At 53.1% G+C, this 25171-nt stretch overlaps 8 protein-coding genes and 1 non-coding gene across 9 annotated transcripts; 6 read left to right on the top strand and 3 right to left on the bottom strand.

The window, feature by feature from the left end:
- Nucleotides 1-151: 151 nt before the first annotated feature.
- Nucleotides 152-267, bottom strand: CAOG_09671. The gene has a single exon (XR_889833.1). It is a non-coding gene; the product is annotated as a 5S ribosomal RNA (ribosomal RNA).
- A 163-nt stretch (nucleotides 268-430) lies between these two features.
- Nucleotides 431-1812, top strand: CAOG_05648 (hypothetical protein). Its single transcript, XM_004346271.2, has one exon. It carries the CDS (start codon nucleotides 544-546, stop codon nucleotides 1645-1647), a length of 1104 nt encoding a protein of 367 aa, XP_004346321.2. The 5' UTR covers nucleotides 431-543; the 3' UTR covers nucleotides 1648-1812.
- Nucleotides 1813-1816: 4 nt separating this feature from the next.
- On the top strand, nucleotides 1817-3230 carry CAOG_05647 (hypothetical protein; the record flags this gene model as incomplete). The annotated part of the gene is made up of 3 exons (XM_004346270.2): nucleotides 1817-1882; nucleotides 2588-2693; nucleotides 2780-3230. Exons 2-3 carry the CDS (start codon nucleotides 2605-2607, stop codon nucleotides 3228-3230), a joined length of 540 nt encoding a protein of 179 aa, XP_004346320.2. The 5' UTR covers nucleotides 1817-1882; nucleotides 2588-2604.
- A 366-nt stretch (nucleotides 3231-3596) lies between these two features.
- CAOG_05646 (cystathionine-beta-synthase) lies at nucleotides 3597-6868 on the top strand. Its single transcript, XM_004346269.2, has 8 exons — nucleotides 3597-3737; nucleotides 4574-4680; nucleotides 4788-5002; nucleotides 5121-5417; nucleotides 5530-5740; nucleotides 5849-6125; nucleotides 6206-6438; nucleotides 6522-6868. The coding sequence occupies exons 1-8, from the start codon at nucleotides 3628-3630 to the stop codon at nucleotides 6620-6622; spliced, it is 1551 nt and encodes a 516-aa protein (XP_004346319.1). The 5' UTR covers nucleotides 3597-3627; the 3' UTR covers nucleotides 6623-6868.
- Nucleotides 6869-6977: 109 nt separating this feature from the next.
- On the bottom strand, nucleotides 6978-8224 carry CAOG_05645 (hypothetical protein; the record flags this gene model as incomplete). Its single annotated transcript, XM_004346268.1, has 3 exons — nucleotides 6978-7807; nucleotides 7885-8114; nucleotides 8205-8224. 3 exons carry the CDS (start codon nucleotides 8222-8224, stop codon nucleotides 6978-6980), a joined length of 1080 nt encoding a protein of 359 aa, XP_004346318.1.
- Nucleotides 8225-8601: 377 nt separating this feature from the next.
- CAOG_05644 (hypoxia up-regulated protein) lies at nucleotides 8602-12335 on the top strand. Its single transcript, XM_004346267.2, has 2 exons — nucleotides 8602-8877; nucleotides 9410-12335. Exons 1-2 carry the CDS (start codon nucleotides 8638-8640, stop codon nucleotides 12275-12277), a joined length of 3108 nt encoding a protein of 1035 aa, XP_004346317.1. The 5' UTR covers nucleotides 8602-8637; the 3' UTR covers nucleotides 12278-12335.
- Nucleotides 12336-12641: 306 nt separating this feature from the next.
- Nucleotides 12642-16864, bottom strand: CAOG_05643 (hypothetical protein; the record flags this gene model as incomplete). The annotated part of the gene is made up of 2 exons (XM_004346266.2): nucleotides 16686-16864; nucleotides 12642-16146 (listed from the first exon to the last, which is right to left on the bottom strand). The coding sequence occupies exons 1-2, from the start codon at nucleotides 16721-16723 to the stop codon at nucleotides 12642-12644; spliced, it is 3543 nt and encodes a 1180-aa protein (XP_004346316.1). The 5' UTR covers nucleotides 16724-16864.
- A 350-nt stretch (nucleotides 16865-17214) lies between these two features.
- On the top strand, nucleotides 17215-19206 carry CAOG_05642 (hypothetical protein; the record flags this gene model as incomplete). Its single annotated transcript, XM_004346265.1, has 10 exons — nucleotides 17215-17273; nucleotides 17340-17423; nucleotides 17510-17593; nucleotides 17684-17767; nucleotides 17855-17938; nucleotides 18027-18110; nucleotides 18192-18275; nucleotides 18359-18442; nucleotides 18523-19004; nucleotides 19127-19206. 10 exons carry the CDS (start codon nucleotides 17215-17217, stop codon nucleotides 19204-19206), a joined length of 1209 nt encoding a protein of 402 aa, XP_004346315.1.
- Nucleotides 19207-19806: 600 nt separating this feature from the next.
- CAOG_05641 (hypothetical protein) lies at nucleotides 19807-25168 on the top strand. The gene is made up of 2 exons (XM_004346264.2): nucleotides 19807-19843; nucleotides 22855-25168. Exon 2 carries the CDS (start codon nucleotides 22992-22994, stop codon nucleotides 24903-24905), a length of 1914 nt encoding a protein of 637 aa, XP_004346314.1. The 5' UTR covers nucleotides 19807-19843; nucleotides 22855-22991; the 3' UTR covers nucleotides 24906-25168.
- The last annotated feature ends 3 nt before the right edge of the window (nucleotides 25169-25171 follow it).

The raw sequence follows: 25171 nt of genomic DNA, 5'->3' as shown, positions 1-25171 counted from the left end.
AAAAAAGACACGAAACATCCAAACCGGTTCCGGATAGAAAGGTCAAGATTCTTACACGAGCACGAACCTTCCAAAAAAGCAAAAAAAAAACCCTAGCACCGAAAGTAAACGCAAAGAATCTGAGACCAGAACAACGAAAAACAAAAAAGAAGAGTTACAACAAGCAGTATTCCCGCGTGGTCTCCCACCGCAGTACTAACTACTCTCATGGTGGTTTAACTTCGCAGAGCGGAACGGGATGCGGTGCATTCCACCAGATATGGCCGTAACTGAAAAATGACTGGGCACGCAGAGTGATCAGCGGAACGTTTGAACAAACACAGAATCAAAGCGAGATTCCTCATCGATTGATTCACGCGAATCTTGGTGCTTGTACCTGTCGTGAGTTGTTCATGAATTGTATGGTTGTTTTGAACGTCAGTCTTGTTTTGTTTTCTCAAAATCCTCCGTTCTCATATTCTGAGCAGCCTAGTTTCTGCACGTTCCAGCTCGCTCAACCCGCCCGCCAAACCTACTGTACAACCAACCAAACACTTTCGAACCATGCCTCTGTCGCTGGTCATGTTCTGCGCCTCGCATGTGAGCGATGAGGCGCGCCTGGACATGATGGAGCAGATGCTCAACAGCTGGGCTGCCCAGTTCCTCCCTGTTGAGTTGTGGATTTCAGTGAGCTGCGCCAACGACGCCCTCAAAGACAAGGTCAAGACGCTGCTCACCAACCGAGGACCCGGATTGAATGCATTCATCCGCCGCTCGCCGTACAAGCAGTTTGAGCACCTGCAGTGGCTCACCAGCAAGTACATTGAGCGCTTCAGTGGGCGCTCGCACGCCGACGCATGGGTCTGCTTCACCGACGACGACGACACGTTCGCCATCCATCGCACGTCTGTCTTTGGACAGCTCATCAGAGCGCCAGAGAACGACCAGCACGCGGACGACGCAGTCCCGTTCGTCTGCATCAATGGACCGCCGCTCAACGCCCCGCTGCCAAGGTCACCCGAGCAGACCCTGCTAATCAAGGCTCAGAATGTTCACGGAAACAAGCTCGTCAAGCGGGGCAGTGGCCAAGAGTACTTTCAGTATTGCGTTCGACTGTCGTTGTTGGAGTACTTTTTCAAGCACACGACAGAAGTGCTTTGGCAATACCAGTTTGCCGATCTGCTCTTCCAGCGATTCCTACTGCGCGGCGTCCATATTGACAAGCCCGACAACTGGTGGCCACTCCAAGCTGACGAAGACGCTTCGTGCGAGTACGTGTACTGGGATCGGCACGCGCTCGACCAAGCACGCAACCCAAATCCGAACGACGAGGGCTGGATCCCGCTCATGGACTACTTGCGTCTCTCCATGGCCAGCTCGGTCGACTTTAATCGAGAGGACTACTGGCGCTGGCTGAAAGGCTCGTACAAGGTGACTTGGGCCGCTGGCAAATTGTCGCGCGACAATCTCAAACTGAAGGCGCAACTGGAGTTGCCCATTGTGCAGGAGATGATTCGCCTGCCTTCGTATGTTCACTGGCGTATTCAGGATCTCCAGGAGCGAGGGCAGCCCGAAAAAGCGCTTCGGCTTCAAAAGCAACTCGACGCGTTTGTTGCCAAGGCCAACAACACCCCCGTTGCTTTCCAGCAAGGCGAGCGATATGTGTAGAGCGAGTGAGCAAATCGTTGGTGTGTTCATTGGTGTATTTCTGCTCTCTGTATTGAGTACAGAGTGTTGAGCGGTGCTTTGAACAGACCATTGAAGAGTTTCGATGTCGCCCATTTCCGAGTGTGTTTAGATTCGAGTGAGCACGATGTTCAAAGCAGTCTTTTTATCTGATAATTTGATTCTTTTCATTATTTGATTGTTTGATTGTTTGATTATTTTGAGTGTTTACATCGAGGTACGTCAAAAGGCTGATGAACTGTTGCGGTTGACTCTGCTTGTGGGTGCTCGCACCATGCACTGAAGTTGAGGATGATGCGTAGAGTAACGGCGAGAGCGATGCCGAGAGTGTGGAGCAAAACCGCGACGGAAAAGGTCAACATAAAAACATAAACACGGCTTGCTGAAGTTTTCAGTGTTTCGTTCCTTCCCTTCCTGATGTTTGCTTTCCTTCCTTCTATTGTCTGCTGCTGTTGAGGATCGATACGAACAAAGCCAATCCTGTCAGCATGACAGCTGAACCTGAGATAAAGCAGGGAAACACAGAGCAAAGTCAAACAAACTCGTTATGGAGCTTAATTTTTGTTATTGTTGTCGGTTGTCAGGTTGGAAAATCAGACTACCCCTTTCCTTCCCCCGCCAAAGACACGAGCCGGCACAACTTGAAGCAACGTGAAGCACCGTGCTGTAGAGTGATGTCCCATGCTCTGGGTCGTTCTCAGCGGTGGGAAGAAATCAAATTAACTGCGGACAGCAAAACAAACATAACAGCAAACAACAACAAACAACTAGATCCCTATGCTGATCTCAGGCGGGAATGCGGGAAAGCTGCACCTTGAAGTGAGATTCTTGTCACAGCGGGTGTTGAGAAACGACTCGGGCGAAGAGAGCATCGGTCGGAGGAGATGTGCCCAAAACTGACTTTCAGTTGTTCTCCCCGCAGAGTCAATTTCAGGGAAAATGTGCCTGTCAAAGTATCCCCGCCTTGTGAACTACATCATGAAGCTGCACGCCACTCAGCTGGAAAAGCCCAAGCGCATGGGAGCGTGGTGTGTTTCCCCCGAATGTTGTGCTCTTGATGTTGACAATGCTTTCCTTGTTCTGACCAACTCGTCCTTCCACTTGTCCTGCTCAGGTTTAGCGTCCTGGCTCCGCTCTTGTTCTTTCTCTTCCATGGACTCCAGTGGCTGCTTGTGTTTGTCATGGCGTTTGCCGAGCACGCGATGCCATTGTGGTGCACTGCCGGCCTGGCGATCGACACCAATGAGGCCCATTCATCCCCGCGCACCGTTACCGAAGTGCAGACCTACCGCAATGGAGTGCACGTCGGCACTGATCGCTACGACCCAGCGGATGTTTCAGACGCGTGCGCGGCGCTCTTCAAGCTGATCTTCTTCTCGTTGGTCCTTGTTTTGGCGGTCTTGTACGCGGTGTTTGGTGCGTTAGTGTACTTGCTCTCGGCTTTTACATGGCCGCTTGCGCTTTTGCTGTTCTCCGACAGCAGCGAAACTGCCACCGAGCCTGCGAAAGACACCTCCGCGGAATCGGCATCCGTTGACGGCGCTGTCGTTGTTGCAGTTGCTTGAACTACGGTGTCAGAGTTTGGTCTGCGAGGTGTTCTGCTGCTTTCAAGTGTGTTTGTCGTGATAGTGTTTGTCTTTCTGAGGTGTTGTGTGTCTGTGAAAAACAAAAAACGAGAAGGTTGTACAATCCCCGGAATGATTCAGTGGCTATCATCGCCGCTCCCACAGAGCCTCGCATCATGTGCGCCAATGCCGCTTGTAAGCAAATACCTAGACAATACCTGCTTTGCATCAACATGCCATGCATCTCGTAAAATACAGCTTCCACGCCTGATGGTCACCGAACAGTTCAGATCGAATCACCACATAGCTCCCAATATGAAATTAATCTTTTCCATTATTATTACTATTACTATCACTCTCCCCACTCTTGTTTTACTCGTTTGACGCATCATCTCAGATGTCGACTTGCCCCTTCGCCTACGCGCAGCGCACAACGGACGGACCAGTGACCTGCACCTGGACGCCCGGCGCCCCGCTGACCTCATCGCCGCACCACCACGTCCCCCTGTAAGCAAAGCCAAGCATAGCCAGCTTCACTGCGAGAGAGTGAGCGAGTGATACGTGAGAGTGAGAGTGAGAGTGAGTGAGTTGGAGAGAACCACATGCTCCAGTGACTGAAGCCTTCCGCCCCAAACAAAAACCGCCGCAATGCCACACGCACGCATGAACAGCAGCACAGTATAGAAGAATGAGGCTCGGCATTTTGTGATGCAATGGAAGAGTCAGCCGGGACAGGACAGGACGAAAATGGCGCCATCAATCAAAGCGGAGAAACCCCTGCTTTTGTTCAATGGTCGGTCACTTGCGACGAATCGACGGTGAGGAAGATGAGGACAGCGAGAGAGAGAGCGAGACGATGGAATCGAGTGCGTAGTGCTGCTTTACGGATGAATGACTTGCGTCGTGGTCGTGGCAGCAAAAGTGATGAACAAGCCAGCAAACGGGAAGAGCAAACGGGGAAGAGGAGGAAAACAGCAAAAAAGGACAAGGAAGAAAAATCCAATCATGATTCAGTCAAATTTTGAAAAAAAAAAAAAAAAAAAGGAAGGGAAAAAACAAAAAGATGCGGTTTTGTTCGGGTTTTCTGAGAATGTTTGATTTGAGGCCAAAAACAAAAAGCGAGATCGTTGAGTTTTTTGTGGATTTTCTTGCACTTTCGCCTCCGACGAAATGCCTCGATGTTGACTGACAGAGAAAAAAAAAACCTGAAATACTGGAGGTTTCTGAGAAGCTTTGCTTTGCTCTAACTCGAACTCTATCTCTCTGAATCTCTCTCGTCGTACTCTCTGCATCAATGAACGAATAAACTAACTCGTTGTTCTCGTTGCGTGAATCGATTGAAGGCAACCCGAGCCAAAGATCTTGGACAACGTTCTGGGCCACATTGGCAACACCCCCCTCGTCCGCATCAACAAGATTGGCGCCTCGCTCGGTCTCAAGTGCGAGCTCTGTAAGCAAGAGAAACGCGACAGACCAGCCATGACAACGATCATTGCATTTGGACTGTTCATCAAAATCTCGTCCTCCTCACCTTCCGCCAATCTGTCCTTGCTGCAGTGGCCAAGTGCGAGTTCTTCAACGCTGGTGGCTCCGTCAAGGACCGTATTGGCTACCGCATGGTTGTGGAGGCTGAGCTCAGCGGCCGCCTCCAGAAGGGCGACACTCTCATCGAGCCCACTTCTGGCAACACTGGTATTGGTCTTGCTTTGGCTGCCGCAGTCAAGGGCTACCGTTGCATCATTGTCCTTCCCGAGAAGATGAGCCAGGAGAAGGTACAGTACAGTCTGGAAGCCGTCGCTCTGTAAACGATTGTGTTCGTTTTTTTCCCCGCTCTCACCAACTTCCCGCCATCCATGCTCCTTTTTTTTTTCTCCAATAACCAATCCGCAGGTTGACGTTCTTCGCGCCCTCGGTGCCGAGATTGTGCGCACCCCGACGGAGGCTGCTTGGGACTCGCCCGAGTCGCACATTGGCGTGGCCGCTCGTCTCAACCGCGAAATCCCCCGCTCGCACATTCTCGATCAGTACAAGAACCCTTACAACCCGATTGCTCACTACGACGGAACTGCCGAGGAGATTCTCCAGCAGTGCGACGGCAAGATCGACATGCTCGTCGCTGGCGCCGGCACTGGCGGCACGATTGCTGGTATTGCCCGCAAGATCAAGGAGCGCAACCCGGACTGCAAGGTACTGCTTTCATTTTTCATTGTTTTCGGTCCAAGAAAGCACTGCAAGTGGAGTATTTGGACTGTCTGCTTCTTGTGTTCTGACGCGACGACGTCTGTTCTGCTTGCTTTAGATTGTCGGCGTCGACCCCCACGGCTCCATCCTTGCCGAGCCCGCAGAGCTCAACAAGACCGACGTCACCACCTACCAGGTTGAGGGCATTGGCTACGACTTTATCCCCAACGTGCTCGACCGCGCCATTGTCGACAGCTGGATCAAGTCCAACGACAAGGATTCGCTGCTGATGTCGCGTCGCCTCATTCGCGAGGAGGGGTTGCTTTGCGGTAAGTCTCTCATTGTTTCAACAGCAAAAAACAACCCTCAGTTCGACAACTTGAAAATGAACCACACAAGCTGACCTTGTTGTTTCTTGTTTTGAACGTGCTCGCTAGGTGGCTCGTCCGGCACGGCCATGTGGGCTGCTTGCCAGGCCGCGCGTGAGCTGAAGGAAGGCCAACGCTGCGTCGTCATTCTGCCCGATTCAGTCCGCAACTACATGACCAAGTTCTTGAGCGACGACTGGATGCTTGCTCACGACTTTATCGAGCCGACCCCTTCCAAGGCTGACGAGTGGTGGTCCAACAAGACTGTGGCCGAGCTCAACCTGTCTGCGCCGCTGACCGTTTTGCCTTCCGTCACGTGCGCTGACGCCGTCGACATTCTCAGGCGGTAAGTTCAGACACAGTGTGTTTTCAGCTGTTGAAACTTTTTGTGTGCTCATTCTGTTCTCTACTTGTGGCTCGGATTAGCGAGGGCTTTGATCAAGTTCCCGTGGTCGACGTTGACAACAAAATTCTCGGCATGGTGACTGAGGGCTCGTTGATGGCCAAGTTGGTCAGCAAGCGCATCGGATCGACCGATCCCGTTTCGAAGGTTCTGTACACTCAGTTCAAGCAAATCCCGCTTTCCACCAAGCTGTCTCAGCTTTCGCGCATCCTTGATCGCGACCACTTTGCTCTGGTCGTGAACACCCAGCGCTGCTGTAAGTTTGGATGCGATTGATGAATTTTGTTGATTTTTGGGGCTATTGACTGATCCCTCATTTTTTTTTTATTTTTTGCTCAGATTCGAATGGCACGGATGTGTCGGTCAAGAAGATTGTGTACGGCATTGTCACCCGCATTGACTTGCTGAACTTTATCATGACCCACGCTCCTCAGCAGTAAAAGAGGGTCACAGAGCTGACTGCTCCATCATGATTTGAAAGGACATGGTTGTGTATTTCCCTATCCTCTGTTCGTTTTCCTCCCCCCCCCCTTCGTTGACTGTCGTTACTCTTCAGTGTCCCCGTTATGCCCATTCCGCCCCCCCCCCCTTGCCCCATCTAACAACACAAACGTACCCAATCGTTTGTTTTGTGATTTTTATTTCTTCTTGATGCTTTCCATTTGATTCAATACACATTTATTTCTACTTTTCCGACTGCATTGCCTTCAGTAATGTGCCGTACGGCCCCGCACCTACCGAAATTGACGCGTCAGGGATTCTGCCAATGGTTGGGAGCACACCTGCTCAACAAGCTCACAAGCGGGTAGGTGCAGGTGCTGACGTGTCTTGGCGAGATGCCACAAAACGGCACGTCTGTCCATCTGGCGAGTGAGAACAAATTTCATCCACCGTGCAGAAGCTGGCTTTACCCACACGAATCAGACGATCCAAATGCGCAATCAAGTCGTCTTGCGCGTTGATCTCCCGATCGTCGGTTGTCGAGTAGCGCGTCAGGGCATCTCGCGCAAACCACCATAAGGTCGAACGCTCCGAGAGCATCTCAACGGTGTTCTCTCCAACGATGCGAGTGGCAATGTAGTAGGCAACAGCCTTTTCAGCTGCCGAAACATGGGGCAGGAAAATTGTCCATTTCAGCGCCTTAAGAAGGAGGCACGATTCGTCGTCGAGCTCGTCGCAGTCGATGGCATCCAGAGGGTTCTCAGACTGATCACTGTCGGAATTAGCCGCGACAGGATGTGATGGCGCAGGCACGTTCGATGGTGCCGCTGAAGAAAACGAGCCAGTTGTGGCAGAGGCGGACAGCGAGGAAGCACCAAGTTTCAAGTTTGCCAGCGGCTCGACGAGCGTCGCGGGGTCACCGGCAGGTGCGGCGTGAATCTCGACACAACAAGGCGATTGTTCGATGAGACGCGATAGCGCGGTCTCAAACAAAGCTCTCGGCATGTCACGGGCTGGACCGAGCAGCATATGCTGGTTTTCATCGTCTCGAACAGGCTTGTCGCAGTAGATGCGAAAGATGTTCTGGTCGAATGGAGGACAACCCGACAAGAGCTTGCATTCTGTGGATGTCTTGAGGTGCGTTGGATGCAGGCGCCAGCAGGAGACGCCAATTGTGGTCGAAACTTCCAGAACAAAACCATTCGAGAATGTGAGTTGATGGCAAAGGACGGCAACCAGAGCAACGAATGACGCTACTCACACAACACGTTGTCTCCACTGTCATCAACTTCGATGTCTTGACGACGGGCGATATCTGCGAGCTTGTTGAGCTGGTTCAGCGCGATAAGCTGGTCAACACGCCCAGCTTCCATCGCCTTTTGAAGAGCCTTGGATGCCTTTTCGGCAATCTTGTCTGCCTGGCTCTTCCCAGCTTTGCTGAGATACCTCACTTCGGCAGCCAAACGGTGCGCGTTACGGAAATCGTCATGACTGCAAGAAAAGCGAGTTGTTGGTGCAACCACAGACCTGACGCGCGAGGGGCCACCAAAACCCTCAGCTCCACTTCCAGACGCTGCGAACCCGGCAGTCACGACAGACATTGTATCTTGGAACGAGCAAGAAGGAGTGCGTCTCGAAATCCATTGGCAGATCAACTCCAAATTCGATCTTTACTGCTCCATGTCCAAGCCTGCACCTGGTGCTACACCACAGACTATACATGTATGTTCCATCCATATACCTCGTATCTACCTCTTCCTCCCTTCAGATAGAGCACCTGGCACGTCAGCCACGGCGGTGTCCAAAGCGATTTCGTTTTTTGATGCACTCAAACGGCCATCGTTTCAGAACAACCGTTTGCTACACAATCCAAATCATCTCTTTCATTCACGCACAAAGAAGAGGACGATTGCAGAGTACAACATTTTCGGCGCGAAACAGCTGAGAAATGACTTCCATTGCGTTTTTCAGTCCAACTTTTCTTTTCTTTTTTTTTTTCTTTTTTGTTTTTCTGATGAAGTGCTCGTTGCTCGCTGTTCTTGCGCTGTGTGCCGCCCTCGCGACCGTGGCCCCGCTCGCCAGCGCACTGACGGTGCTCTCCGTTGACTTTGGCTCGGAGGGCTTCAAGGTCGGCATTGTCAAGCCGGGCGTCCCGATGGAGGTCGTCATGAACGCCCAGTCCCAGCGCAAGACGACCGTCGCCGTCTCCTTCCGCCAAGGCGAGCGGCTCGTCGGCGATCCGGCCTTCGCTCTCGTGAGTGCTCTATGCTCGTTACTCACCACAACGCTCTGCGGATGTCGATCCTGCCCCAGCGCCATTTGACTTTGCAGTCAGTCAGTCACCCCGAGATCGCCAACTTTTTTCCCCTCTTCAACCCCGCAACCCACCGAACTTGAAGTGCACTTTCGACCATCGTGGCATTCAATCAATCGTTGTTGTTGTGAAGTCGTTACACACACTCAAACGCAGTCCAAGCAATGGAGAAGCAAAACGACGAAGTGCTCAAAAACAAAAAAAAAAAAAAAAAAAAAAATCTGAAACACAAACGCAGCGCAATGGAGTGCTGCCACGTCAAACTCAACTACCAAACTCAGCGCAAGCTTCAGCGGAAAACTCAATCGAGCGACTGGTTCGGTGATGAACGAGTTGAGCTTTGCTATTATGAAATAGCAGCGAGTTTTGTGTTTGTTTTGACAGCTCAGCATTGCACACCCCGCATGCCAGATCAGCTCACATACGTGTCAAACTCACTCACTCTCGTCTTCAAATCACTTGTTGAACACAGACCGCAAAGTACCCGACCCACGTCTACACCCATCTGCAGCCGCTTTTGGGCCAGCTGGCCAACTCGTCGAGCACAGAGCTCTACCGCCAACGCTTCCCGTACCACAAGATTGTCGCAAACGAGCAGGGTCTGGCCGTGTTCAAGTCGCCCGAGCAAGACGCCGATGGAAAGGACATTTTCTACACGGTCGAGGAGCTCGTTGGCACGCTGCTCGAGGACGCGAAAAACCAGGCGCAAGTCTTCTCGGGCGATGCCATTTTCAACGCAGTCATTACTGTGCCGGCATTCTTTGCCCAGGCCGAGCGCCAGGCCGTTCTCAACGCTGCCCAGCTGGTCGGCTTGAATGTTTTGCAGCTCATGAACGAGAACGCCGCCGTTGCGCTCAACTATGGTGTCTTCCGCCGCCACGAGTTCAACGCCACCCCGCAGTTCCTCATGTTTTACGACATGGGCGCAGGCTCGACGACTGCAACGCTGGCTCGCTTCTCCGCCGTGCCTCCCACTTCCCCAAGTGGCAAAAAGTCAAAGTCCCTGTCCAAGGAAGCCATCCCCGTCGCCGATATCATTGGCGTTGGCTACGATCGCTCCCTCGGCGGGTTTGAGTTTGATCTCGTTCTCCGCGACCACCTGGCCAAGGGCTTTACCACGCAGTACGCCAAGAAGATTTCTCGCCCAGTCACCGCCAACCCGCGCGCCATGGCCAAGCTCCTGAAGGAGGCCAATCGCGTCAAGGAGGTTCTCTCTGCGAACATTGACACGGTCGCGCAAATCGAGTCGCTGCACGAAGACATTGACTTTAAGCTCAAGGTCACGCGTGCCGAGCTGGAGACCATGTGCGCGCACCTGTTTGCGCGTGTGGCGTCCCCGATTGAGCAGGCGCTGGCCATGGCCAACGTGACACTGGCAGAGCTCAACCAGGTGATTCTTGTCGGTGGCGGATCGCGCGTGCCCAAGGTCCAGGAACTGCTCATGCAAGTTGTCCAGCGAACCGAGCTTGGCAAGAACATTAACGCTGACGAGGCCGCCGTCATGGGCGCTGCCTACCAGGCTGCGGCCCTTTCAAAGGCCTTCCGTGTCAAGCCGTTCGACGTGACCAACCGCGTCCTCTTCCCGGTCCGCGTCACCTTCCCTTCCGCCGCAGCACCCATCGCCGCCGACGCTTCTTCTCAGGATGAGGCTATCGATGGCGAGGCCACCGAGACGACCACCACCACCACCAGTGGCGGCTCTCTCGTCTCCAAGACCTTGTACACATTCCAGTCCACTTACCCTTCCAAAAAGGTGATGACGTTCGCTCGCCACCACGAGGACTTTGTGTTGGACGTTCAGTACGGTGATTTGGAGGGCAACCTCTCGGCGGACGCGCTCGTCCACTTTGGCCCGCGTGAGCTGCTCCATGTTGCCGTGACGGGTCTGGACACGGCAGTGAAGGGCCATGAGCACGACGTTGCCAAGGGTGTCAAGGTCCACTTTGAGATGGATTTGAACGGCATTGTGCGCGCCACGTTTGCCGAAGCTGTCTTCCAGCCCCCAGAATTCGAGATTGACGAACCCCAGGCAGAAAAGTCCACCTTTGATCGCATCGGCGAGAAGCTGTCCAGCTTCTTTGGCAGCGGTGATTCCAAGGACACTGCAAGCGACGACGAGGCCGAGAATGCCGCCAACCAGGAGAGCGCCCCTGAGCAGCAGCAACAACAGGAGCAGCAGGAGCAGCAGGAAGAGTCTCAGCAGCAGAAGGACACGGAAACGGAAACCGCTTCCGACCAACAGCAGCAGCAGCAAGAACAACCACCGTCCGAAGAATCCGAAAAGCCTGCTCAGCAGCCCGAAGGCGAAGCCGCGCCTGCTTCTGATGACACTGTTGCGGACAAGGCCAAGCAAGAGACAACTCAGGAAACTGCTTCTTCGACCACTGCTTCCCGGAAGCGCAAGGTGCAGCCCAAGCCAGTCAAGAAGCTTCTCCGCTTGCAGACTGAGATTGTCGGCCAGCAGTCGCTTCCGAGCGAGTCGCTGACGACCATCACCGCTCGTCTTGATGCCGTTCGTGAAAGCGAGCGCAAGCGCCGTCAGCTGGAAGCTGCCAAGAACGACCTCGAGTCGCTGGTGTATTCCATCAGTGCTCGCCTCGAAGAGGACGAAGAACTCCGCGCCCACACCAGCCAGGAGCAGCGCGACGAGCTGTTGGCCAAGTCCAACGAGGTTTCTGCGTGGCTCTTTGAGAGCGGCGAGGCTGAAGGCTTGACCGATGCAGCACCATTCACTGAAAAGCACCGAGCCATTCATGCGCTGCTCGACGGTATCACCTACCGCATTTCGGAGCGCCAAAAACGCCCCGCTGCGCTCGAGTCCATCCGCAAGTCCATCACCTCTGCGCGCAACTTTGTTGATGTCCTTCTCAAGATGAACGAAACGGATCGTGCTCAATCGGAGGACGACATTGAGACCTTCCAGTCGCAAATCAACACGACCTCGCAATGGCTCGAGACCAAGCTGGCTGCCCAAGTCAAGCTGGCCGCGCACGAAGACCCCGCCGTCTCTTCCTACGAGATTTCGCTCAAGCAGCAACGTCTCGACCAGCTTCTCAAGTCAATGACGCTCAAGACAAAGCCAAAGAAGGAATCGACCAAGCCAAAGTCGTCGTCCTCTTCCAAGAAGGCTCCCAAGAAGGTCCTGGAAGATGACTTTGTCGTGGATATTGACGACCTCCCTGAGGCCTCTGAGCAGCAACAGCAGCAGCAACCAGAAGACCATCAAGAGCAACAGGAGCAGCAGGAGCAGCAAGAATCTCAGCAGCCCGAGCAAGAGAATGATGCCCCTGAGCAAGCGCAAGACCAGCGCGAAGAGCACCAAGAAACTCACGAACTTTAGTTGCCCCCAGTCATAAAACGACGCCAAGTGTACAACAAATAAAATGTTTGAAAGTGAATCCAGAGTTTTCGAGTTTTTGTTTTTGAATCTTGCAGAGCGGTCGTGGAAGAGCTGGTGTCCGATGAAGGAATTTGAAGGCGTAAACAAACCCAAGACGATGATGTTTATTGAGACAGTGTAAGCACAGCAACCAAACGACAATGGAAAAAAAAAAAGCACGAGCAAAAAATACGATACAGATCGGTTTGTTCAAAACAAACACACTCACACAACGAACATACATAGGAAACAAATAATGGGTCAATCACACAACATCAAGACAAGGCAAAAATTGGACGCGGAGAAAAACCCGAAACTCGGCCGTTTACATGTCCTCGTGCAACAAAAGGGGGCAGCCAGAAATCGCCCAGCCAGACGCTTCGTGTTGGCAGTTGTGGAGGCATCCCACCATCTTGGCGTGGTGACGGACGACAAGACGCGAGCCAGTGTGCATGTCACGAGCAGACACGGACGCTTCGAATGTGCCGTACAACAGGGGTGTCGCGGTGCGCTCTTTGGCGGTTGCCAAGCGCACCTTCACCGGTGTTGAGCAGGCGCCAGCGGTTTCGAGTGACGCAGTGAAGGGTGTTTTGGAAAACCGCTCGACAGTTTGCTGCGGAATGTCCGAGCGAGCCAGAATCCGCCCAGACACCTTGAGCTTGCCCAAGAACGAGCTGACCTCCACTTCGAGGTAGAACATGAGCGCGAGCAGATGGTGGCAGAGGCGGTGCACGGTTTCGGCTCCTTCGGCGCGCACGTACGCGAGGGCGTCGTTGATCATGTCATCAAAATCGGTCACGCTGTCCAGGGCGTACTTGTCCGACATTGGCGGGTCGATGCGGTAGAGTCGGGTGGCATCCATGCCGCGGGCTTCCATCAAATCCTTCGTGTAGGTCACGGCACGGTCGTGGCTCATGGCCGCCTGGATGGTCATGGCCAGGTTGGACGTCAGAAAATCCGAGATTTTCTTTTGCGGGTTGGCGTACGCGCCCGTACCCATGGACACCAAAATGTCGCAGCCGTGCTCCGACCAGTTTGCATTGGCCTCGACCAGCGATACAAAAGTCGGGTTGTTGTTAATCACGCCGCCGTCCGTAAAGGTCTCTCCGTGACAAGTGAAGGGCTCAAAGTAGATCATGGCTGCGGACGACGCCAGTGCCGCCTCTTTGACCGTGATCTTGGTCACGACATTGAACGCGGTCGAGAAGCGTGCGCGGGAGGCCGGGGTCGGCGTGTACGATCGGAACAAGACTTCATTCAAACCGTAGGGTGTCATGGCGCAAGAGGTGACGGCAACACGGGGCCAAATGTCGGCGCCCAGGAGCGGCTGGTTGGCGTGGCCAGCAAACAGCTCATCAAAGAACGTGTGCAGCGGAGCGGTGCTGTAGCGATGCGTCAGCATGGAGCCACCGAGCGCCCGCTTGAATGCTGTCTTGCCAAACGTCTTGTAGTGCGTGTAGCCAGTGCCGGCAGTCACGCGACGCAGACCCACCGCGAGGGCAATCATGCCGCCCGTGCTGGTGCCAGTCACCTGGTCGAAGAGCTCGTGCAGGACAAGACCCAGTTGCTGCTCGACGTGGTGAAGGACGATCAGAGAGACGGCGCCGCGGATGCCACCGCCGTCCAAGGACAGGATGCGGTAGCCGGCCTGCTTGGGCAGTTGCATGCAGCGGTAGTTGGTGACCTTGTCGCACATTGGGCATGTCTTCGGGGCCGTGAAGGTGGAAGGGGTCGACGACGCGGACTTTGCGCGAGGCTGGATGCAGTTGACGCAAAAGTAGTGCGAGCACTCGAGCTTGGCAGGCACGGCCGCCACACAGCACGAGCACACAGTCACCTCGCTGGTGGCAACGTACTCGCCAAGACTGCTTGCTTGCTTCATCTCTCGCACGCGCTGGAGATGGAACTTGGCGGCCGGGAGGGTTTGCGGCTTCAATTCGGCAACAGCATTCACAAGGACCTGGGGCGACACATACGCAAGGCCGTCCGGGCACTTGTAGGCGCCTTGCGTCACGTGGGCTTGCGGAGGGTTGGACACGTTGAAAAACTTGGCAATCATGGAAGCAGGCGGAGTGACGGTGCAGTAGTGGTAGTCGCCGTGCAAGCCCCGCAAGGCCGTGCAGGGAGTTGGCCCGCTGGCGGTCGAAAACACATGGCCGCACGGCATGCGATCAAACAGCACGGTTCCGGCCTTTTGCAGCGCGGCAGTCAAGCTAGGGCTGTCGCTCAGAGAGGAAATGTTGACGTCCTGTCGCGGATCGTGATGGTCGTCGCTGAGGAGTGTGAACGGCCGCGCGAGAAGAACCTTGAGCGCCCTGGCAAAGGTGTCGGCTGGACTGGCCTGGGTCGCGGCAGCAGCGGCCTTGCTGGAGCGTTTGGACGTCGACGCCGCGGGCGCGGTCGGCAGGGCGAACAGTCCCTGACGAAGGCGGTCAAAGTACGCCAGGATAAAGTCGGGGAGGTTGTCGTCGACCTTGTTGGACTGGTCAATCTCAGCCACGTCCAAGGCGCCGCAGGGGTTGCTGCCGAGCCGGCGAATCACTTGCTCGACGCGATAGGCAAAGCGCGCACGGTTGATGACGGGCGTCTGCTTGCTGGCTTGGCGACGCGCGCGCGCCTCTGTCACGTTGGCCACGAGACGATTGGCCAAGTGGGCAACGCCAGCCTGGAATGCGGCAATCTTGTCCAGAGAGAAGCTGGGAATGTCGACTGCTTCGACCAGGTTGTAGAGGGCTTGCAGCTCGGCTTGGACGCGTCCGTTGACGAAAGCATCCTCCCCCTTGTGCTCTGTGGCAAACTTCAGCTGCTCCTCGGACTGGTTGTTGAAAATGACCAAGAGGTTTGGCTTGAAAGCCAGGTTTGCGATACCGCTCGCGGCGAGCTTGGCGTGCTCGGCAATGAGCTCGGCGACATCCACCTGCGAACGAGGCTTGTTCACCACACAGCAAATGACGTCGGCGAGGACAAAGAGCAAGCGCGGCACGGCAATGTTGGCAAACGCGCGGTCTGAGACGGCGTTCTCGCTGGCCAGCTGGGAGGGAGAAGCATTGCCGCCGAGCCCCTCGCAATCCAAAAAGAGCAGCGGAGTTTGGGTGGTGCTGGACGCGTCCTTGGCATCCACTTGGCCCAAGTACGTGTGGATGGACATGGTTGCGTGCTTGGCGGCAGGTGGGAGGGCGGTTGCGATGCCCGATGATTCGTCTGAGGCGTCCGCAGCAGCAAGGGCGTCCGACGACGACGACGAGGAGGCGTCAGCAGCAGATGCAGAGGCCGCCTTGGTGCGCATCTCACGGAGCAGTCTGCGCAAAAGGAGGGACTTGCCGCAGCCCGCCTCGCCAAACAAGCCGACAGTGCTCAGATGCTCAGACGCCGCAGCTCCCGCAGTCATGGCAGCAGTGACCGCTTCGAGTGCGGGACCCGGCACCAGCGTCCCGGCACTCGGGTCGAAGCACAGCAGCGATGTTCCGTCTTGCAATTTCGACCAGCTGTCGTTGGAGGAGGAAGAAGAAGAAGAGGACGACGACGACGAAGCGGGGGTAGCAACAGCAGCAGCAGCAGCAGCATTGGGAGAAGTGGTCGGCTGGACTTGCAGGTCGCATCGCAGGGTGAGGGCGTCGTCCGCCGAGCACTTTGCATGGCCAGCGTGCTCCTGGTTGCCCATGCATGCGTCGCAGTAGTACGGCGCGTCCGAGCCCGCGAGCCACTCGACGGCAGCCTTGCGTGCGGTTTGAGCTCGCGCAGGCTGAAGCGGCTGCTCCACGCCCGCAGCGCTCGCAGCACTCGCAGCATCGCCCTGCTCCTCGCTCTCCGCCGCCGCCGCCGCCTTGTTGCTGCTCAACGTTGCAGCAGCAGCAGATGCACACGATGTGCAAAACCAGACGGCGCGCTGCCCCGCGCACTGACGGCAGCTCGTTGTTGCGGTTGTTGTTGTTGTTGCTGTGGTCATTTTTTTTTTATTGTTTTTCACAGCTTTTGTTCGTTCGCTTCGTTTCGTTTCGTTCGACTCGATTTCTGCTCTGAATGAGACTTTGAATGACTTTGACTTTGAATGACAAGTCGAACTTTTGAGTGTTTTGCGTCTTGTTTTTTTTGGGGTTCGCTTTTCGTTGTTGTGAAAAGAAAAAGAAAAAAAACGGTTTTTTGAATAATCAACAAAAAAAAAATTGAATGAGAAAAAACAAAATCAAAAAAATAACGTCTTTTGTTGATGAGACGGAAAGAAAGAGGAAAAGGAAGAGGAAAAAAAGTCAGACACTCAAAAAGCAGAGCACTTTGTTTGAGAGCAAAAAGGCAATGGAAAAAAAAAAAGCAAGGCGTTGAAACGAAGTCATATTGGCAAAAAAAAAAAAAAAAAAAAAAAAAAAAAAACCTGATGGGTCGCGCGTGCGCTTTGTGGCTCGTCCTCATTCTCGTTTGCTTGTTGCCGTCCCGTCTTCGTGGTCGCCGCTCGCTTGATGCAAATCAATGCTGGGGGGGAGGCTGTGTACAAGTCGTGTCCATCTCGCGGATGTCACAGGTCGGTCAACATCTGCCAGACTCGCATCACAACCCGCGATCACGCCAAAACTATTTGATCGTCTCGCCCTTTTGTTGTGTCTATTGTTGTGGAATCATTTTGCGCGTGCGGAAACAAGAACGAAAAAACAAAAAGCAAAGTCATAGAAACACAGTCGTACTCGGAAAATAAACGAGCAAACGAGCAAACGTTTTGTCGAGGGTGATGACAACGGTGACGGCCAGCAAGGTTTGGCGTTGGATGGATGACTGAGAAACAATCGATGGAAATTACTTTTTGAGGCCTTATTTGTTTTTTCTTTGAAGAACTCAGACTGGCAGTCCTTTTGTTTGTTTAGTCGTTTTGATTCAACGCTCTTTTGCCAATGTTGTCGTACCAGAATATGAATCAGAGACAGCTCGAGTTGTTTGACAAGGTCAAGAATGCGCAGGACGCTCTCTAGTACGAGACAAGCGACTGATTGGCAACAATGTGACAACGAGTGTACTGACGAAATGGAGGGAACAGTCTGAGTGAGAATCAGATTGGCAATGCTGGAGCGCAGGCGATTGCTGAGGCACTCAAAGCGAACCCGACGCTGACTTGGCTCGTGTAAGGCATCGCACTTTGACTGATGCATATGGGGTTGTTTCAGCAGGGGCGGTCAGATCTGCTCACTGACGAAATGGAGGGAACAGTTTGAGGCGGGGACAGATTGGCGCTGCTGGAGCGCGCGCGATTGCTGAGACTCTCAACGTAAACATGAGGCTGACTCGGCTCATGTAATGCGTCTCATTTGGACTGATGCATGTGATTGGGTGATTCAGCAGAGGGACAGTGAGAGTATCTCACTGATTGGAGGAGATGGACAGGCTGGGTCGGAATGAGCTTGGCGATGCAGGAGCGAAGGCAATCGCTGCAGCAATCAAAGTGAACTCGACGTTGAAAAGGCTCGAGTAACTCGTCTCAGATTGGTTGATGTTTGTGAGTGAATGATTTTCAGTTGAGAATGAAATGTGCTCACTGATGGAGGAGATGAACAGTCTGCATGCGAATATGATTGGGCATGATGGAGCGCAGGCCATCGCTGAGGCTCTCAAAGTGAACACCACAGTGAAAAGGCTCTAGTAAGGCATCTCACTTTGACTGATGCGTGTGAATGGGTGATGTAGCACAGGGCAATGAGAGTGCTCACTGATAGAGGGGGACCGATAGTTTGGACCAGAATCAGATTGGCGATGTTGGAGCACATGCGATTGCTGAAGCACTCAAAGCGAACACGGCGGTGACTGCACTCCAGTAAAGCATCTCACTTTGACCGATGCATGTGATCAGGTAGCAGGTATTAGGAGCGCTCGCTGATGGAGGAGTTGTGGACAGTCTGAGTGAAAATCAGATTGGTGACATTGGAGCGCAGGAGATTGCTGAAGCACTCAAAATGAACACGACGCTGAAGTGGCTCGAGTAAGTTGCTGCGCTCTTTGCTTTGCTGATCTTGCTCGTTGGACCAGCTGTCAGCCATACTTTGCTCACCCTTTAAATGATAGTCTACAATCCAATTGCTTCAGCAATGCTGGTCTTCAAGCGATTCGTGAAGCGAGTCAAGTCAACCCGACTCTGACTCACCTTGAGTAGGCTTGTTTGTCCAAACGATTCATGCTCCAACCAAAAGAGTTGCCCTGCTGAGTGCTCATTCACCTTGCTTGCACAGCCTCGACCTCCAGATCAACCCTCGTGTGTTCTCCTTACTTCCACGATTGGCAACTGCTGAAGACCTTCATAACGTGTTTCACTTGCTGACCTGCGGACTGGCGCTGGAAGATCAACCCACATCTCTACCAGCACTGCCAGCCGAGATTGCCGAGCTCATTATGGACAATGCACACTACTGGCAAGGCGCACAGCATACCAAGCAACTGTGGTTTGGTGATGATACGCCCGCCGATATTCTCGAAGTCAAGCTGCCTCAAAGTGTCAACGCGAATTCAGTCCGTGTGAAAGCAATTCAAGTGCTACGTGACAGTAGTACGCTTCACGGCAGCAACGTTGGCAACGGCTTTGATTTGATTGTCCGAGATGAGCAAGGCGCTGTTCGATACGAATGCTTGGCGAAACCAACTTTCGTCGATTCGAACCTCCAACTTGCGACAATCTGGCCAGCCAATCATCCTATCCTCCGGCAAATGCGCGAGGGTTGGCAAGTTCAAGTTCGAGCCAGAAAGTTTTATGGAGATGTGTTGTTGGAATCGCTTTATGTCGGATGTTTCTAAAGTCAATCTTGAGGGGAACTGCCTGCTCTCCCGCTCCTTAACTAGTGAGCTCTGTGTCATCGTCATCATCAAACCCCGTCCCATCGAGCGCAGCCAACTGTTACACCCAACCCATTATCTGTTAGCTCAGTGCTCAATTTTCTTCGTATCTACCTATTCCTCCCTCTCGGGTGTAACGCCAACAAGCTGGCCAATTTTTCCTGGGTTGTTCATTTTCACTGATGTAGTTCTATGCGGAGGCTCTTACACGGTGCAAAACCTATGAAAACATGATCCGGACAGACACAATCGGCTGGACCCTCGAACTTTGACGGGACGGCTGTTGTGTGTGCAGTCCATGTCGGCTGGGTCGATAAACTAACAACAATTGGCAACGCTATTCACCGCTTGGGTTTTTCTTTTCTGCGCCTCACAGCTCCCGGATGTCCGAGAAAAGGCACGGACGATGTCCAGTACCATCATGCAAACGTGTAGTCAATGAAGGTCGATTGTACTTTACCAGCCGCGTCCTGGCTGAGCGCGTCTTGTCTTGTGTGGCTTAGAAGTGTTTACACAGCTGTCAGATTCGCAGTGAGGTGTGGGGCCCTGCACAGGTACGCTCTCGCTGAATACCGGCGCTGTCCATCGCTCCTGAACTCGTGCCTTGTTCTGTATTTATGTTCCCTCCTCTGCTCTGCTCAGAGCAATTCCATCCAGATTTCAGAACTTCAGTCTTTTCTATTTAACTTGCTTTTCACTCTTTTTTTTTTTTATTAGACAAAGGTAATGATCGACTCCTTTCGTTTTCTTATCGCTTCGTCTTTGCTCTTCACCTCCCTCGCTACTACCATATCAGTTGACTATGTGTATTTGCATGTGTATGTGTGTGTGTGTGTGTGTGTGTGTGTGGAGTGAGCTGGAGCTGAAGCTTCCGATCTTGAGCGCGTGCATCTGGGCTTGGCTTCTCCTTTACCCCCTCCCGACGACGCTTCGCACTGCACCCTCCTCCAGACTCCCACTCCGAAGCGTCGTTTTCGTGTATTCGGTGGACTGCTTCAGTAGCATCACTCGACGCGCACGAACATGTTCAGAGTGCCGAGAGCAACAGTCACTGAAGAAGTAAAAGGGGGACTTATTGCGGTCTGGCTCTGATCGCGGTTGCGGGATTTTCATTTTCAAAAAACAAAACAAGTCCCAAGATTTTTGCCTTATTGTGTGTCGTTTCCGTCGCTGTTGCTGCTGCTGCTGCTGCCTGCACACATCTGAAGACGTTGTTGGTCTTGGGGGCTGCACGACGCGCTGCAGGGTTGTCTTGTGACGCAACAAAGCAACAAAAGCAAAAACCAGTGTCATCACTTCACAATCCAACCAAGATTTCGGCTTGTCGGCTTCTCGGCTCTCCCTCTTCTTTGTTTCGCTGTCGTGCTTTCTTGTTGCTTCAGCACCGGCGTTGCAGATTCGTGCTGCATTTGGTTTTGTGAAAAGTGACACTCGTCGACGTCGCACTTTGTTCGCTTCTTTCGAGGCCTGCAAAACAGCAACAGTCAAAAAAAAAAAAAAAAAAAAACGCGGTTTCTGTGTTTTTGTTTTATTTACATTAACAAAATTCCGATTCAGACGTTTTAAAAAAAAACAAAACAAAAGTGTAGAAAAATAGTATTCAAAACAAGATACAGCGAAACAAAGACAAAGTGTTTGTGCTTTGTTGAGTTGAATGTGTGTTGGTGAATGTGTGGTGTTGAAAGTGTGTTGTTGAATGTGTGGTGGAGCGACCGTTTGAAGGCCGGAGCGAGATCGGAAGACCGTCGGAATTCTCGCTTCCGATTTGGGAGCAGCAGACAACTATTTTTGGTTGGGGAGGCCCAAATGGTGTCGTGAGTGTCGGCTTCTCGTTGGAGCATGGTGGTCGTTTGATGAGCATTGTTGTGGGGAGTGAATGGGGGTGAAGAGTGGAGAAGGAGGGAAGACGACGTTTCGATTGTTGGAGAAACAGAAGGAGAAAATTGTATGGCGTGTTTGTTGCTCCCTGAAGGCGCATGTCGGTCGATATTTCAACACAAATATGCCTGAGACATCATCTATGGCGAGACTTTAAAAGCAAATGGCCAGTACAAAATGCCCAGTGCATCAAAAGCGAGATTGGGAGAACCGAACGGCTTGAACGCTCGCGCTCGTTTTTGCTGCCAAACTCGTCTTCTCTTGCTTCTGCTCTGCTGCTGCTGCTCGCAGCTAGACAACAAGAGGAGAAAGCTGTGGTCGAAGGCAGAGTTGTTGCATCCATTTTATCACTTTTTTTTTCCACAACAACAAATTGCTGAACGATCTAAACCGCGGATTGTTGCGAATTGTTCGCTTTGACCAAACATCCTGATCAAATCTGGATGTGCGCAGCAGATATTTCAAACGTCGAAAAGCATCATTCTTTCTTTTTCACATTCGCTCTTTGACTTTTGGTTGAGAAACTGTAACGCAACTGAACGCTTCGAGTTGAGCACTTGGCGTGAATGAACATGGAGAGAGCAGTGGTTGAGCGTTTGGGGTGTTGGATAGTGGCATGCTTTTTGGACATTGGCAAGTGAATGAGACTGCCGACTGTTTGCATGATGTGCCAATCCATAGCAATCGATATGCTGAGGGGAGGGTCGAGAAGGGCGGGCACGAGGCAAAGAACGACACGGTTGGAGGTTGGAAGGGGAGTGACCTTTTTCGACCCGCTGCTTTTCTGCTCATGGGCGTTTCGCATCCTTCGACTGCGTGTTTTGAAGGGACGTTGAGGTGCTGCGTCTTGCAGTGCCTTTTCCAAAGTGGCTGCCGTCTCAATGCGCTTCACTGGAGCCAAGATTGAGATCCAAAACCAAAAAGCGGTTTTTTTTTTCTTTGCGTTTTTTACCGCTCGCTCTTCAACGCCTCAAAAGTGAATGCGATTCGTAATGAAGCATTGCACAAGTGCTCATGTGTGTGTATGTGGATGTGTCTGTGTGTCGTGCGCTCGCTCTGACGCATCCCATCGGAGCAGCCGAGTGAGTGGAGCGCGAGACAGCGACAGTGGGGGCAGCGGCGTGTCTGTGGTTTGCGTGTTGTTCCTCTTCATCTTGAAGCGCTCCATCTTGACAGTTTCACTCTCTCTCTCTCTCCCATATCTCGTCTCTCTTGTTCTTATTCATCTTCTTATTCTTATTCTTGCTCTCGTTGTTCAGTTTTGTTACTCTTTCTTGCTTTTTGTTCTTTTGGATTGCATTCTTTGGATCGTTTTCCGATGCATTCACTTTTTGATCAATGAATCATCGCTTTGCTTTGTCTTTATCATCATCATCATCATCATCATCTTTCTTCTTTTCCATTTCATTCCGTCTTACTTATTCTTATTCTATTCTGAAGAGGGTGCTTTTTTTGTTCAGTCATTCTCGAATTGTCTGCGAGATCCACTTTTATTGCATTGAATGTAAACACGCTGCCAAAACCCAATAATCCTCCACTCTCTGCTTCTCTCTCTCTCTATCTCTCTCTCTCTCTCTCACTGAAACATGCTCGTTCATTCAATCACCAAAACTTTCCCTCATCCTATTGCATGCTCATTCAATCATCAGCTTTTTTGCTTTTCTTGCTGCTTTCTGTTGCTTGTTGTTTTGGGATCTCGTTTGACACCCACGCTTCCATCCCCATTTCCACCAAGCCACATGTGGCATCTTGCTGATCACTGATTTCGTTGCTTTCTATACGTTTTTCACTCACAACAACCACATCTGCACTTTGCTTGTTTTTTGCGTTTGCTGTTTTTCTTCTTGCTTTCTCAGAAATCCCCAAAACAAAACATCCCAAAAGTCCCCAAAACAACAAAGCCAAAGCCACACGCGGTTCAAAAAGCTCCTCAGAATTAGGCTGCTGTTCATTTTTGCTTCCATCTGTTCTCGCTGCTTTTGAGAGTCCAAGAATGTCTGCCACTGTCGCCAACTCTGCCGACGACGATTCGCTCTTTGCGATGGTGATGCGCTCGCTGCCCTCATCAGCATCAGCATCAGCATCCAACGCTCCTGCTGCTGCTGCTGCTGCTGCTGCGTCCCATTTTGAAACAACGGCCACCCCTGTGGCCACCACAGTCACAGACGCGCCCGTCTTGCACGTGGCTGCAGAACAACCCAAGACCGTGGTGCCCACGCTCGCTGCCATCTCTGTGCGCCGCAACACGCTCAGCAGCGCAAGCAAGCCAAACCAGGCAAACCTCGTGACGGGTCCGGCTTCGCCGCCCACTTCCAAACGCGTGTCGGTCGTCTACGCTCAGGTCATGCCTCCGCTCCACCAGCAGGCGGCCATTGCCATGTTCCCGACGCCCGCAGCGTCCCCGCCGATCTCGCCGCCCGTTTCGCCTCGAGGCAGCTCCACCCACTATGCTACTGTTGGCCCTGCTTCGGGTCTCCATCCGTCCTCCTTGTCCAACCTCGTGCAAATCAAGCAAATGTTCAACTCGACCGGCTCGTTGACGGCTTCCGATGCCATCAACACGTCGACGCACTCGTTGCACAGCATCGGAGATGCAGCCACCCCGAGCACGACAGTGGCTGCAAGCGATGCAGCACCCCAGCAGGGCGGCCCGACGTTTTCTTCGGCCTACGTTCCACGCGGCCCGACCGTGCGACAGCAGCAGTACCAGTCGTTGCCTACGTCTGGCGCGTGCAGCAGCAGCAGCAGTAGCAGCAACAACAACAGCAACAGCGCCTCTGACGCACCTGCTTCACCAGCTGCAGCTGGCGTGCCATCGCGCTCATCCGACCCGGCTTGCTCAACAACGGCCTTTGCGGAAAGCATGGAGCTCCAAATCCGAAAGATTGAAGAGCGCATTGCGATTGAGCGCCGAATTGTGGAGGGCGCTCGCCGTCTCCTCCAGCAGCCAACGAGCGACTTGCACATTACACGCCAACGCCACGCCTACCTTGAGCATTCAACTGCCGCGCTGGCTGAGCTGTGCGATCACCTGGAGCGCCTTCGCGGCGGATCCCGCGCCCGCATCCTGAAAATCTCGCGCATGTCGTTGCCCGCCATCTTTGTCTCTGGTCGCGACTTTGCCAGCACGGGTAGCGAGTCGTCGCATACCTCGCTCAACGCGAACGGAGAGCCAGAAATGGAGCTGAACATTGGTCTGGTTGGCACACCTGCCTTCATCTCGGGCATGTGCCATCCCAATCTGAGCGAAGGCGGCAACAGCAGCCATGGTGGTGGCGCGTCGGAAGATGCTTCCGCGCAACCCCAGCCCCAAGGCTCGCCCATGGCCAAGTCGCGCGTCTCTCAACTTGCTGCCTTCGGTCGCTCATTCTCGCTGATGAGCATGGGTGGCAAGTCGGGCTCCACCTCCAACCTGGCCGGCACGCCGAGCAAGCCGCCAGCTGCTGCAACATTGCAGAAACTGCCAGAGTCTCTGGACGAGTCCGACACCTGTCGTGACACAAAGCCGCAGCGCCACAACTCGGACAGCTCCCCAACCCGTCGCGCAGCTGCAACGGCTGCCGAAGCCCAACTCGCGGCTCAACAACTACGCAAGTCCAAGACTCCTTCGCCCATCCGCAGCCGTCGCAAGCTTTTCTCATGGTACGGCGAGCAACAGGTGGCTGGTGCCGACTGCGACAGTCTCGGTGACGCTAGCGGTTCATCCACCCCGTCTGACTCGTCCAACGCCCTCTCGGTTCCCCGCGTTGCGACGCCACGACGACAATCGCTTGATGAAATGCTGCCTCTCATTCAACCTGTGATGGCTGCAGGCACACCCAACCTTGCCGATGCAACCGACTTTTCGTCCATCTTGACCCGCTTGTCCTACGATGACTGGGCGGCCATCCGCGACACTGAGGTGTAACGATCTTGTCCGACTTATTTTTTTTCCTCCTTTCGCTCGCTCAGTCTCTCCTTTTCCGCGTTTTGTTATCGTTGTTTCAGTTTTTACTCTCCTCATTCTAGCATGTCTCTGTTAATACTTGCTGTGATATTTCCATTGTTACCTTCCCTTGCATGCATCGGGCCCCAACTCGCCACCCTACAAACTTGCATTTCTGACTACAGTTGCGCAATCCAACTGTAGTGCTTGTCTGATTAAACAATAAACCAACCCTGAAAACAAAACAC

This window comes from Capsaspora owczarzaki (assembly GCF_000151315.2).
Source record: "Capsaspora owczarzaki ATCC 30864 unplaced genomic scaffold supercont2.9, whole genome shotgun sequence".
In the NCBI taxonomy this organism is placed as follows: Eukaryota; class Filasterea; order Ministeriida; family Capsasporidae; genus Capsaspora; species Capsaspora owczarzaki.
The sequence above is the reverse complement of the archived record's forward strand: the minus strand, read 5'-3'. Positions and strand labels throughout refer to the sequence as shown.

Bases quoted from the DNA above. Each gene is read 5' to 3' on its own strand.
- CAOG_05646 (XM_004346269.2), top strand. From the start codon at position 3,628: ATGTCGACTTGCCCCTTCGCCTACGCGCAGCGCACAACGGACGGACCA. The intron at 5,418-5,529 runs GTACTGCTTTCA...TGCTTGCTTTAG, and splicing joins AGCGCAACCCGGACTGCAAG to ATTGTCGGCGTCGACCCCCA. The intron at 6,126-6,205 runs GTAAGTTCAGAC...GGCTCGGATTAG, and splicing joins GCCGTCGACATTCTCAGGCG to CGAGGGCTTTGATCAAGTTC.
- CAOG_05641 (XM_004346264.2), top strand. From the start codon at position 22,992: ATGTCTGCCACTGTCGCCAACTCTGCCGACGACGATTCGCTCTTTGCG.
- CAOG_05644 (XM_004346267.2), top strand. From the start codon at position 8,638: ATGAAGTGCTCGTTGCTCGCTGTTCTTGCGCTGTGTGCCGCCCTCGCG. The intron at 8,878-9,409 runs GTGAGTGCTCTA...TGTTGAACACAG, and splicing joins GCGATCCGGCCTTCGCTCTC to ACCGCAAAGTACCCGACCCA.
- CAOG_05648 (XM_004346271.2), top strand. From the start codon at position 544: ATGCCTCTGTCGCTGGTCATGTTCTGCGCCTCGCATGTGAGCGATGAG.